General features: G+C 25.4%; 2 protein-coding genes across 3 annotated transcripts in view; one reads left to right on the top strand and one right to left on the bottom strand.

Annotated features, from left to right (window-relative positions):
• Positions 1-3,993: 3,993 nt before the first annotated feature.
• Positions 3,994-9,754, bottom strand: LOC105627713 (centromere protein I-like). Its single transcript, XM_012208992.1, has 15 exons — positions 9,700-9,754; positions 7,951-8,076; positions 7,695-7,844; positions 7,444-7,532; positions 7,055-7,185; positions 6,814-6,991; positions 6,621-6,733; positions 6,339-6,493; positions 6,026-6,226; positions 5,827-5,933; positions 5,392-5,580; positions 5,186-5,310; positions 4,992-5,109; positions 4,736-4,900; positions 3,994-4,062 (listed from the first exon to the last, which is right to left on the bottom strand). The coding sequence occupies exons 1-15, from the start codon at positions 9,752-9,754 to the stop codon at positions 3,994-3,996; spliced, it is 1,971 nt and encodes a 656-aa protein (XP_012064382.1).
• Positions 9,755-10,298: 544 nt separating this feature from the next.
• Positions 10,299-14,909, top strand: part of LOC105627712 (AP-1 complex subunit sigma-2) — an 8,009-nt gene continuing 3,398 nt past the window's right edge. For both annotated transcript variants that reach the window (XM_012208990.1, XM_012208991.1), the window contains exons 1-3: positions 10,299-10,477; positions 11,458-11,566; positions 11,675-11,812. In XM_012208990.1, coding sequence (XP_012064380.1) covers positions 10,299-10,477; positions 11,458-11,566; positions 11,675-11,812 — 426 coding nt within the window. The remainder of the gene's footprint in view (positions 10,478-11,457; positions 11,567-11,674; positions 11,813-14,909) is intronic.

The following is a 14,909-nucleotide window of genomic DNA, read 5'->3' as shown; positions in this document are numbered from 1 at the left end:
TTTGTTTTATTTTATCGCTCTACTGTTAAATGTGAAACTGTTGTCTATATCTCGTTCTTTCGATATGATACTGCTCTATGTACAAAAGTGTTATTGCTAAAAGTGAAGTGAAGCGTACATTCGTTTCCATATAGTGCATGAACAAATGTGTGAGTGTTAGGAATAAAAATAGAAATACATATATGCACTTATGTATACAATATACACAGGGGCATAATTATCAAGTACACATCAAATGAACTGATTATCATCCTAGATAGTTACTTTTGTTAGCAATATCACATTATAAATACAAATATAGATATATACGTAATATGGAATTCACTACGTATAATACAAATGTAAATATGAATACATATATGTATATATTTGTATTTATATATTTCTAAATAATTCTTCGCACGTAGATGTATCTTCTACATCTACACGTATGTATATGCACATACATGAATATGTATGTGTATGTATGTATATATAAATATGCGTAGAAAACGTTTTTAATTATAGAACTGATTAATTTTTTGGAGTTTATTTATCAATAGGCAAAACTTATATATTTGCTTCTTTGGACAAATGATTAGTACAGGTTTAAAAAGAATTGCACATGTCCACGTACATGCATATTGTGAATTATGGCCTGTACATTTACGTTTCCATTAATTTTATTTTCATGTTTAATGGTAACTAGTTTTGCTTAATTAAAATATTGTGCCAAAGATAGATATTCAAAATTTAAAACAAAGTGATCAAGATGAAACATGACTTTATCCATTGTAATAATTAGCTTCCAAAGTGCTTGTAATCGATTGAAATGTGACCGAAAATATTTTAATTTCTTAATTAATATTTTATAGAAAGTATTTCATGGAGATAAAAATCATTTTATTGTACAATTTGGATTCCATATTCTAAAAAGTGCATACCAATTAATATAATTCCGTACAACAACTCCAACAGCTCGTCCTCGCTCAAATAACTTCTATTTACTCAAAAGAATTTATGTATCCTATAGTTTACTACTATATTCCTACATTTAATTTCTCTTGGTGTCTTTTTCTAAGTGTACAAATATTATTTTATATATTTATATTCACAAAATTTTCTATACAAGATATAGTAGGAATCATTTAAATATTATTAGCACATATTAATATGTTAATAATATAATTTGTTAAAACATTTTAAACTATAGAATCTATATACAAAATTATAATTATAGCATAAAAGTACGATGAGTAAGAAAATTAAATCTATACATTCATTTTTATATTATTAAGAATTTATATGATTAAGAAATCCTTTCATTTCAATATTTTTTTTATATGAAACACTTAAGATTAATTTACATTATTTGGACGAATACGGGCTGTTTTTATAAAACATCTATAAACGTTAAATTTGATTTTAAAGTGTCTATTACATAAAAAGATGTAGTCTGGTTTGCAGTATTCATGAATTCAGATTCACGTATTACAATAGTGTTTATTTTATTTACGTAAATATAATAAGAAACTGAAGTTGGAATCGTGACAATTTAGAACTGTGACAAACTATTCTTTGTAGAAATTATAAAAATTCATTGCGTCGATGTTTTGTGAAAAGTACTTTTAAAAATTGCAAGTTAAACGTATGAAACGAATGTATTGTGTTCAATGAGATATTTATTTTCGACTTATATATACATATAACTGACTGAAATTGCATATTCTAGAATCTGCAACAAAGACATAAATAATGCGATAGAACACGTTAGTTGTTTTTTTTTGTATTAGTCATCCACATATACATTAATACATACACATTAAAAGTATTTATTTATCACTTATAGTATCCTTATGATATTAAGCGCGTTCGAATCATGTCATTTTCATAAATATTAATTTTCTGCAAATCTAAAGTATATTTATCTGAACAGCTTACATTAATGTTTATTTTTTCCATTCATAAAATATTTTCACAAAAAGAAATATTTTTACACACAATTTTACAAATCTAATTAATTGTATTTTTAGAATTCAGTTTTTATTGTAAAGATGTATATCGGATATTGTGCAAAACATTACATGAAGGTATAATATAAATGCGTTGTCTTTCTTATATTTTGCGATTATTTACAAAATTTAACCTTTAGTTTGCAATTAGCTGAAGAAAAGCAATATATTGGTACATGAAAAATCATGATATAGAAAAATTATTAAAGATTTGCGTAATACATTGATAGGAAAAATTAATAGAAAAATTAATATGTGAATATCATATAAATATCTTATCACACATTAAGTACAAGATAATATGATAAGGTATGGCCGATATTTTATTAAATAATTAATCTGTTCGTGCCATATATGACATTATATATTCGTTAAAATTAGTTAAAGTAGAATTTCATAATTTTCATAATGTATATATTCTTTTTACACTGAACAAATTTTTTACAATTTAAGGTAAAGTCACTGCCCTTAGTGTATTCAATCAGAATATAAGACTAAATCCACTAATGAGTATGTGACACAAGCTAGCACATTTTGTTTACATTATTGGAAATAAATGCTACTCTTTGCGTTAATTAATCATAGGAGTTAAAGTTTAAGCAAATAAAGAAGTTGAATGATGATTGACATTATCGAAATGTAATGACAAAAATAAATTCTATCATATATTTAATTTTCTTGATTATTGTGTAGAAACGTTTCCTTTTGTTGCATTTAACTTCTTTATATTAATATCTAATAAAATATAGCATATCGGCGTATGTGGCCTTATCTATATATTTATGAATTTGAAAAAGAGGAAAGTAAAATTTTCCATGAATTTTAATTTTTAGAAATTAAAATTTTTGTGATATATATAAAAAAATGCTTTGGTTTTTAAAAATTATCTTATTTTTTTATTTATATATTAATCAATATTTTTCGATACTTTATATAATATGCCATTAATATAATTTTATTTACTCAATGCTTTTTTTTATACAACAGAAATTTTTTATACAATCGATTACATATTATTTTTTATTTTACACTGAACTTTGTTAAATATTTTAACACAGTTAGACACACTACTTGGTCCCTAATGCTGAATAGAATTAGACGAGCAATAGAAAGTAAGATCTCTATTGTCATCAATAATTCGGACTTCTCTAATCTCTTAATATCATATATTAGACATAAAAACGATCGCAATTAAATCACACAATGAAAAAAATACATATTTAATTTATTAAACTTTTGTGAAACTTAATGCAATATTAAAGAGAATCAGAAAAATAACTTTCAACAGTTTTAATAAAAATATAGTGCATTTTCGAACAAAAAAGTAATTACAAATGTTTAAATTAATATAACATACTATATTATATAATTAATATAATAATAAAAGCACATTTGTAAATGTATATTTTAAATATGATCGTTCAATTAAATATTAGGCGAATACAATATTATATTTATAATTATTTTTAAAAGAAATTTGATAAATAATTTCTATTAAAAAATGTTAAAAACTTTCTTTATTCAAATATGTACAATAATACACATTTTTTGCAACAATATATAACAATAATAATAGACTTATAACTACGTTCTAGCAAGCGGTATTATTAGTTTGTAGTTGACAATAGATTTGATCGATATTGTGCAACGAATAATCTTTATGTAAAAGATTTCCATTTTTATAGATACAATTTTAATTTTCAGCATAACTTCTTCTTCATTGTTCGATTTTTCGTTGAGTATCATCATTCATTATTATTTAATTCATCTTTGAACTCATTTATATAAAAATCTTGTGGATTACGGAACTACATAACCACGATTAAATAGATAATTACATAAAAACTTTACTCATACAGTTAAAAAACATTTCTTATCAAAGCGAATCTTAGCACTTAATATTTTGATGTGAATTTTTACACTTTTCAATTTATTTAATAGATATAAATATACATTAAGAAATATATATAAAAAAATATGTATTTTTTTTAATTTGAAACAGTCATTCATTAAATGCAGCGAGAAATTCATTTACTACCGGGAAATAATAAAAAGCCATAGTCTTAGCATCCTAGAAAATTAATAAGAATGACATTAAGAGAATGAGTGTATGCATGAGAAAGTTTAATCAAAATATTTGTTTTAAAAAATTTAATAATATGGAGAGATGGAAAATTATTTAATAATCGCTACTCTCTTTGTTGATTGTTATAATAACGATTTAGTAATGACATTACAAATTTTTTATTACGGTAATGGTAACACCAGAGAAAAGTCAATCGTTACTAACGGGTTGAAAAAATTATTCGAAACTGAAAAAAATTCCTAAATTTGTAACGCGTTACTTTTTACTCATTACTTGTAATGAGTAACGTTACGAAATTATTCATTTCTTATTTTTTCAGTAGGTAATAATGGTGACAAATTATTCCTCAAACTTTTCAATTTTTTTCAATTTTGACACAATTTTAGGATTTAGTTAGTGTTATTGTCATAAAAAATTGCAACGTCATTGTCAAATTGTTTATTATAAAAAATAATATTTCCCAACCTTGAAATATGTACAATTTCTAAAATCACTCAAATTTCCTTTATTTTTTTTATTAAATTATTTTTTTTAAATAAATTGAAGTCATAATTTAAAACTTTCTTTAATATATTAACTTATATTACTTTACAGTAAATTACAAGTTATTAATTGTTTAAATCAAGTTAAAAATTTGTAATAGATTTTTAATATTTACCTCTTTTGTATTTATTTTTAAGCCTCTTTTACTTAGTGTGCATCTGTAGGCTAATATAGCATAATGATTGCTAATATTCAATAAAGTCTCCAGATCACAATCTCTTAAATCGCTGCGTACTTTTTTTGAAAAATTTTTCAAAAGATTACCATTCTCACTAAAAGGCTGTTTAAATAATTCTTTTAATGCCGCTTATTTGTATATAATAAGTTTATATATAATAAGTTTAGCATTTTCATCTCTTGTTCGTACATACCTCATCACACCATAATGCTTTATAAATATCATTTGCATAAATAGATATAATACGAATTTTTTCTTCGTATATATCTGATGGCATAATCTGGCGTAAATGTGGACTCATTTCGCGATATCTGTAATAATTCAAGTATCAATAATATAGAATGAAATTAATTTAAAAAGCAATGAATTATTAAAAAAAATTAATACCTCAATAGTAATCTACAAATTCTCGACAAAATAGCACAACTCTTCGTAATAAATGCTCCATAGATGACTGCTGATGGCGGCAATGTCCAAGATAATACATGACTACGGCTTTCTAATGTACAGATCTTTAAAACAGACACAAATAAATACTTAAAAATTAACCAGTTAAACATTCTAATTACATTATTTACAATTTTTCTATATACCTCTTCATAAAATGCTAAACATTCTGATAACAATATGACATTGTAATTGTGTATGTTCAATCCACAAACAATAAGATTTTCTAATATTGTTGTAATCACAGGTACGATCTCTGCTAAATCTTCTAATCGACCTTGTTGCAAAAAGGATGATGCATATTGATCCTGTTCTTCAAGTTCTTGTCTTACGAACTGTAATGAATTGTAATGTAACAATTATACATATATGTAAAGAAAATAAACTGTTAACATAAATGCAATTTGTATTTTGCAAAAAAATTAGTCTTGCGTACTCCTGTCACAATCAATATTCATATAATCTCTATGTGTTTGTTTAATATTGTTATAATGATATTAAACAAACACATAGAAATTATATATGAAAAATTAACTAAAAAAAAAGATGTTATAAATTGAGAAAATATATTCAATGCTTACAAAGTTCGTAATTAGTTTCTGTAGAGATCTAATTATTTCACATTTCATGTTTAAATTTGATTCATAAAATATATTCTGTACATGTATTAGAATGTTTTCTCGTAACTCTGAAATATAAATAATAATAATGAAATATAAATGTAACATTTTAATTTGATATTTTAACATTTTATAAGAGCTAAAACAGCTTCATAGTTACCAGTTACTGATATAGAAGTCATCCATTGCAACAAATCTAGTAATTTTGGCAAATGCTCTCCTGAATTATAATATAAATATTCATCAAAGAATAGTTTAATTATAAGTATTCCTTCCTGCATGTATCGAGAAAATTCGATTGTCATAGTTAAAAATTTATCCATTTCTTCTTTGGAAAATTTTCCATTTTCCAATATAAATGCTAAAACATTAATATACTGGTTTTAAAATATATAAAGTTTAGTAAAAAATTATATTAATAATTTATATTAAATAGTTTTTTATAGTAGCAAGAAAATAATCAATAAACATACCTCTTGTAAGTGTATTGTAAAGATTGTACGAAAATCTACTTTGGTACTGAAAGTCTGCGTATGTAAGAAGATGGTAACCAATCATATTTGCCAAAAGCGAAACAGCATTGCAAGGCAATTCAATATTCTGATGATATTTTCCTAACTCTTCTATGCTGATACACACATACACACACACACACACACACACATATATATATATAAATATAATATTGTATATTAACATTGTATATTAACATCAATATAAGTGACAAAATATATTAGTTCAGATATATTACTCACCTATTTATATCAAAAATTGACTTTGCATCTTTATCTTTAAAAATACTTGAACCCATATGAAAATAACCAATAGATGGTAGAAGTGCCTTTGTTTTTTTCTTAATTTGTAAATTCTATACGAATAACAATTTCTATAATCTATTTTAAATTCATATTATATATATTATATTTAATACTCATACATTTTTTATACCTGCATTACATTCCACTTAAAAGGTTGAATGCTTTGACAAGACTGTTGAATTTCCGCACGATCTCTGGCATCTTCTAATGCTAATCGTATAACTTCAGGAATAGGTTTCCATACACTTTCTATATTCACTGATTTTATTTTCTCAGGTACTAATTCTGGTTTATATGATTTAAATAAGCTATAAACACTTTTAATAAGTATTTTTATTAATAAAGCAAATATTATATACAATTATACTTACGAAAGTAATGCAATAATATATGTTGGAGATTTAGAATAACTTTTCTGAAATGTTAATAATCTTGTGACATCTCTACGTGAAACATCTTCAGGTTTTGTCAGCACATAAATAAGACGTGCTATATAACATGCCTGAAATTTGTATACGATACAGAATATTTTACTATTAGATTAATTTAAAGCTTAATTTAAGCAAGATATATTTCAATCAGATTTTAATACATAATAAAGATATATATTAAAATATCAAGCTAAAATTCTTTGTCATAATTATATTAAAGCTTTTTTAATACCAAAAAATATATAGACACATTTTTACATTCTTTTTTTAAGAATAAATATAAAATATTAAATATAAAATATTTATATAAAAAAGAATGTATATATTACCAGTTTCTGTTTCTTGAGCATAATATAAAAGAAGATGTCATAATAGATGTTGATTACTTTTCTGTCTACTAATTCACAATCCCATACACCTAATCATTAACAATATTTTCAATTTACTTTAATGTATAAACATACATACACACACACACACATATATATATATATATATATATTTTAGGTTATAATAAATAATGTACATTAAATATTTTTACAGTAAATGCAAACAGATCTTAGATTAAGAATTAAATTACCTATGATCCATTGTATAATAATTACACCAACAGTAAATGGCAAATCATTTAATGAAGAAAGACACCAAGTGATCATAGTTTTCACTATTTCCTCAGATAGTTTATACTTTGGAATCAGACATTTTATCAATGACACCCGTTTGATTGCACCTAAATATAAATTTAAAATTTAGTTTATTCGAACACATACAATACATATAGATTATAGACTTTCAAATTTATGAAAGACTTATGTTAATATTTATTAATAAGATACCTAAATCTTTATGTATAATAACATTTAAGAGCTGCTTGAGAATATCGTCATCTAATCCTCTTGAGGCAGCTTCATCTTGTAATGTAGTAAGACATATATCAAACTCTATAAAATTTGTGCCTTTTGCTAAAAGAAATAAAAGGAGTAATTTCAATCATTAACTATTTGACCATTAACTTTCTGACCATTAACTATTAATTTAAATATAACTATTAATTAAATTTTAAACTTTGTATACATATACACTATATTAGAAAATATAGACATTAAATATACTAATTAAATAACAATACATAAATATTTCTGTAAAAGTTTGTTAGATCCATTAAAAGCTGATTTCCTCATCTCCGATCAGCTTGATCAGTTGAATAAGTCAATTGTGATTTATAATTTCTATTTAATGATAGACGTTATTGGTCAGTTCCAATCAAAAGGTAAACTGCTAATCAAAATTATGTATACCAATGTTTACTAATCCTCAAGTAATATTTAATTTTTTAAACCCATTAATGCCCTAACGATACTCTATAATGCCCAATAATGCATAACTTCAATTATTCTAATACACAATTTTTTTTAAATAATGTCCAGTAATATTCCGAATCATCAGAAATAGTAAACTAGCCGTTACAAAATTTTGTTGTATAAAATCATTATGTTAAATTATTCATTTTGTTTTTTGCAGTTGATTTTAGATGTTCATGGATCACTATTATTAAAATTTTTTTAATTTATTAAATATTTTTTGCTTTTTTCTCCTTTGCAATCGTTTTATCAACAATTGTATTTTTTGCTACATATTTCTTGTTTCTTTCGAAATTCTTTAACTTTTATCTCGGGCAATATAAAACAAAAAACCGGATAAGAAGCAAAAAGACAAGATGTAAAAAATAACAAAAGGTAAAAAACAGGAAAAAAAGCACACTGTAGAACAGGCTTTATAGTATATGCAACATAAGTAGATAGAAGTAACTATTCGGTGTATGCTACTGGTAATTGTCGATGTTGTGCAACTTCTTTACTGTACAAAATATTTCGTATTGAGAATCGACGACGATTTGCTAAAGAGCAACTTACTTAACGATACTTGAGATAACCAGCAAACGAGAATGGATTAAAATGGATTAAAATTTTTTTCTATCCAAATGCGTATTTTAAATAGCGAATACTTTTTTGAATTTAATTGGATTCAATTGGATGCAATTGGATTGAAAAACTGCATTTCCTATTCAAAATTTTGAATTGAACAGTATTCACAATTGTGTTTGTGTGCACAGAAAAAGCTAATATTATTTTTAGATTGAAAGGCATAGAGATATGCTCCATGCAATTCCTATAAATGAATAAAAATGCATTTAGAATTGAAAAGCATTCATTTTAATATTCATTTTAATATTCATTTTAATATTCAATATTTCTGAAAATCTGAATCCATTTCAATTCATTTCAATCCATTCTCGTTTGCTGGGAAGATGGTTCATTTATTCGAAAAATTCAGTAGAAAATACGAAGTTGTGCCGTCATTCTACGGTCACAAATTTGGCGCGCAAGTCACACAACGATACCGGCAACTATTGAAGTTATTTCGCGCCGCATGCTCCAATATGCTCCTATTCATTTCAATAAGAGCATGTTGAATTAAGTAAGAATCATGACAGGAACATGTTAGATGCGATTAAGAGCAACACGAACAAAACTTCGGTAAGCGGAATATAGAATAACACCCAGTCATCGACGTTTACAACTTACACTTGAGAGTATTTATGTATTTCAAACATATTGCTCTTCTCTCGTTTTCTACCATCCTGCTAAAATTGCTAACAAATATCACACAAAATTGTACCAAATCATCTGGATTATGACTGAAAGGACTAAAAATATTGACAGAAAACTATACGCGATTTCTCCTAACCCCATCTACTCCATCATCCAAATTCAAACTGTTCAAACGTGTATGTAAACGCTATATTCAACAGAATATTATTTTGGCAGAGTTGCCAGATTTTTTTCATCAGGACTGTCAGAAGTAGCCGAATGATGGCGCTCGAGTAGCCTAAAGTATAAAGTCACTAGGATTGTGGTCAAATGAAAAACGTTATTATATGTACTATGCGCTTGACTTGACGCTTGCATGTGAATGCACCTCTATACTACTATATGTGCACATTTTATGCGGGTGTTGTCGGTCGTTGTCTATTACGCGTTGTGCTAGTTGTGAGAGATAAAGAATTGTGCGAGACGCGAGATAGCAGGATTGCGACAATATGGTGAATCTTTACGCTATGTCTCAAATTAGTAATAAGTGACTCGAAAGTAAATCCTTCATTATTACCATCTTTTTTTTGCAGATGCAATTTATGTTATTGTTCAGTCGACAAGGGAAGCTTCGTCTACAAAAGTGGTATGTCGCGCATCCAGATAAGTTGAAAAAGAAAATCACGCGTGAACTGATTACCACGATACTCGCACGAAAACCGAAAATGTCGAGTTTCTTAGAATGGAAGGATGTTAAGGTTGTTTACAAAAGGTATATGGTTCATCAATGTGAACAAACACATCAATTTATGTATACTAAGCTAAAGAGTATTTTTACAATGTGATTAATTTAATCTTGAGTTAATTTCTTCATTTTTTTTTTAAAGTTTCTACAATGGATTGGTAGTTCTATAGGTGCGTTCCGAGTTAGGCATGAAGGACATGTATCATTTTATCTTTCTTTATTATTTGTTGAATAACAAGAATAAATAGTGCATCATACATAACTCGGAATGTATCCTGAGTCTTATCAGTGGATTAGTGAAGTTGTCCAATGACTAATTTTATTGATTTATTGATAAGATTTAGGCCTATTGACTCCTTAGAATCAACATAATTCTTAGAACTAGAAGAAGATAAAAAAAGTTAAACCAAGATTAAAGTTAATCTGCTTTTAATAGAAATGAACATAAGTTCCATCAATATAATATTAATTTGGTTCAATTTATTCTATCTTTTTTTAAATAAAAAAATTAGAACTAGATAAAGTAAGTTACATTGAATTAAAGTTAATCTTAACATTAGTGAAACCGAGCTTTAAAGTGATTTCGACCAAAAAAAAAACAAATTTTGATTAATTTGTAGAGTTATAATACTTTTATTAACATAAATAGAATTATAATAAATCTTTGTTGTCTAATATATGGAAATGAATATTAGAGATAAAGAATTATGCTGGAAATTTTACTTGTGCAGCAATTTCATTTGCTTGAATAAAATAATAATTATCTGAATAATTAATAATTAACATAAATAGAATTATTAATTTGTTACTTAGCATAGAAAAAAAATTAGATTAGGAATTCATTAGAATCAATAAAAAGTTGATTAGAAATTTTGTTTTAATTTTTATTATTGCCAAATTAATCATTAATTCATCAAAATTTCATCAAAGTTATCCTTAATTTGTGATATTTTATGATTTGTAGAAGGTTTTTTTATTGTAAAAAAGTTTGTGATTTATATTTACAGATACGCAAGTTTATACTTTTGCTGCGCAATTGAGCAGAATGACAATGAATTACTGACATTAGAGATTATACATCGATACGTTGAATTATTGGATAAGTATTTTGGTAGTGTGAGTATTATATTATTGAAATCATATTTAAAGTACATTTCTTAAGGCTTGTAATTTGTTGTATATAATATTATATATTATAATTTATTATTTATAATCTATTATTAGGTATGCGAGTTGGATATAATTTTCAATTTTGAAAAGGCATATTTTATCTTAGACGAATTGCTTGTTGGTGGAGAAATTCAAGAAACTAGCAAAAAAAATGTATTGAAAGCCATTGCTGCACAGGACCTATTACAGGAGGTTAGTTACGGGGATGTACCCCTTGAATTGTAACATGTCTTAATTTATTAATAGCACACAAAGGTTGTACACATACTGTTTCTTTTTACAGTCAATTTTTTTTGGCTATAAAAGAAATATTTTTAGATCGTTTTATCTTTCTACTAGTTATTTACATTTAATGCATACTTAAGGAGCCATATATTTAGCAAAAATTATATCCACAAATAGAAAGTACAAATGAAAGTTATATTTGCATAATTAATTTAATATGTTAAAACGATCTACTTCTTTCTTGCCAGTCATGTTTTGATTAAACAATCATGAAATTGCAAAAGTCAAGCATGTATAAAATCTATTTAAACTAGGTGAAATTATAATCAAATTGCTTTTATCTTGATTTTCTCGGTTCTTTTTGCAACATAGATTTATTATTTCTTTTTTATATAAATACATGTGAAAAACATAATATTGAAGCAAATCTTTTTGACATACAATTGATCTTGACAATTATTTATTTTTAAAATATTTGACACCTAATAATAATAGATTTATACAGATATGTAAACGAATCCATACAAAATACATGCATGAAGGCATTTGAAGATATTAATAATTGCCTCTTTATATGAAGCAATTCGAATTTCCTAGCTTTAATATTGCCTGTCTTCTTGCATAATCATAATAATACACATGCTATCTCTTTAGAGACAGATGAGCTTTTTTCTTTGTTGACAATTCTATGTTGTTGTAATATTTGATGTTGCACGATGTGATTGAACGATATTTAGCTTTTGCATTTACGTTGATATTTCATATATATATATATATATATGAGAAGTCTTATTGCTTGTATGATCACTATGATGTATAGTCATAATTGAGGACTACGTTTACAAGTTATTTCACATGTGCTGTCTTATATAATATATAAAACTGGATAATTTTTAATATTTCATAATATTGTGTTTATAAATTATAAATATTACTTTGGACTGGGAGATATTTTCAAAATTAATAATTCATGTCAAATTTTAGATCTCTCTTTCTTTGTTGTAAATATCTCTATTATAAATATAGCTTTGCAGTATATTCTCACTGTCCTATTTTTTTAAAGCATGATCAACATATCGTCTGCATTATAGTGTCATATAGTGATGATAAAAAATTATAAGATAACAAGTTTAAATGTTAAATATTGAATGTTGTTATAGACAATTCTACGTGCGTAAATGCTTATATACGCTTCTCGTTTATCTATAAATGAGCTTGTATACTATATTTTATTGTAAATATTTTAATTATTGACAACATTAAGTATATGTGCAACAGCAGCATTTATATAGAGAATACTACTTAATAACTATTATTGCGTAATTTATATGACAGAAAAAGATATTTTTTGAAGTTTGTATTATTTCTTATAAATGTATACATAAGAAATGTTGGCCATCTAACTTTTTGATAATTGTAATTTTGATAATTGTAATTTACTTAATTTTAAAACAAGAAATAGTACAAAAAAAAGTATTTTTAATATCTGCTGAAAGATAAAAGATATTATTGAACTCAAGATTTTACATAATATATACAATGCAAAACGTTTGTAGTTGATTTTATTTATTTAAAAAAGATGATGTTAAATTTTTTTCAACCTATGTGCTATGACATTAATCTGTATATATTTTTATGCTTATACTGATGAGTATTTAAAAAAAATATATCGTATATCTTATATGAATTATTGCAAAATAATTGATTGATCAAAGTGTTAGTGTTCATCAAAGTTATATGTTCTAAATTGATAAGAAAATGTATATTTTAAATTGATAAGAAAACGATAATTAAAGCGATAATTTAAATTTTATTTAAAATGTGTGCATTATATGAAATTTCTGAACTGTAATACCTACTGAGTGAGAAATTTTCTTTATTATTTCATTTATTCTACCATTTGAGTAGTTCAATTAATTAAACTGTGTATTAATAACATATATTATTTTTGTATGTATGCCATTTAAATGATTTAGTAAAAATAACAGGGCGGTATTCACAGTTGGTTCTTATATTTAATGCCATTTTAAGTGGTCTTAAGATGTCATAAATCACAATCATAGAATTATATTAGCATATTAAGACTCCTGAGTAGTTGCGGCGGCCATGTTGGAATTATGATGTCAGAAGCGAGGAATGATACGTTAATTTATGCTGCAAGCCATTTGTAAATAAAGACAATTTGGATAAATCTAAATGACGAGATTGCTTTAAAATACCTGTAAAAATGGGCAGAAATTGTCTTTTTCTCTCTTAATAGTCAGTCTCCAAATGGTCGTAAAGGCAGGTAAAGTGAGCCTAATTTCGGGGTTTGAATAGCTGTTAAAATGAATGAAATATATGCTTTTATGTATCAAATTTCTAGGATAATTATAGTTTCTGCCCGTTTTTAGGATTTTCATAAGTACGAGATACGTTACATTTTTATAATTAAGCAAATAATGAAATGGCAAAATAACGAAATGGCATGCAGCAAAAATTTCGTCGTCAAAACATTACTTTTCCACGCTTAAGTTCAGCTATTTATCGTGGCGAGGCGCTGTAATACACACACACAAGCACGAGTTTGTGTACATGTATTGGCTTTCGGCGCACCAAGAGCATGCCATGAGCTCGTGCTTGTGTGTGTAGTTACCGATTTCGCCAGGTCGCCGACTGATTTTGAGTAGTCGCATGCTGACTACTCAGGAGCCTTATTTAAAATAATTTGAAATAAGAACGAACTATAAATACTTGCCATAAGTGTCACTGTTCATTCTAGTCTATTATTAGCTTTTTTGAATAAGATATTAGTTTACGAAAAATAGACATGGTAAATATAATATTTTATGTACATAAACTTTTCTAATTTAAAAAAAATATAAAGCAACTCAATATATTTAAATAAGTAAATGAAATAAATAAGAAATAAATTAAAGAAAGAATTAATTTTTTCTAAATTTATAAATTATATTGCTTTACAAATGTGTGTGTATATATATATATATATATATATATATACACACACACGTAGGTGTTCTAGAAATAACGACTAATACATACGAGTGTACTTACTTACTAATAA

Source organism: Atta cephalotes (genome assembly GCF_000143395.1).
Source record: "Atta cephalotes unplaced genomic scaffold scaffold00010, whole genome shotgun sequence".
NCBI classification, from domain to species: Eukaryota; Metazoa; Arthropoda; class Insecta; order Hymenoptera; family Formicidae; genus Atta; species Atta cephalotes.
The sequence above is the reverse complement of the archived record's forward strand: the minus strand, read 5'-3'. Positions and strand labels throughout refer to the sequence as shown.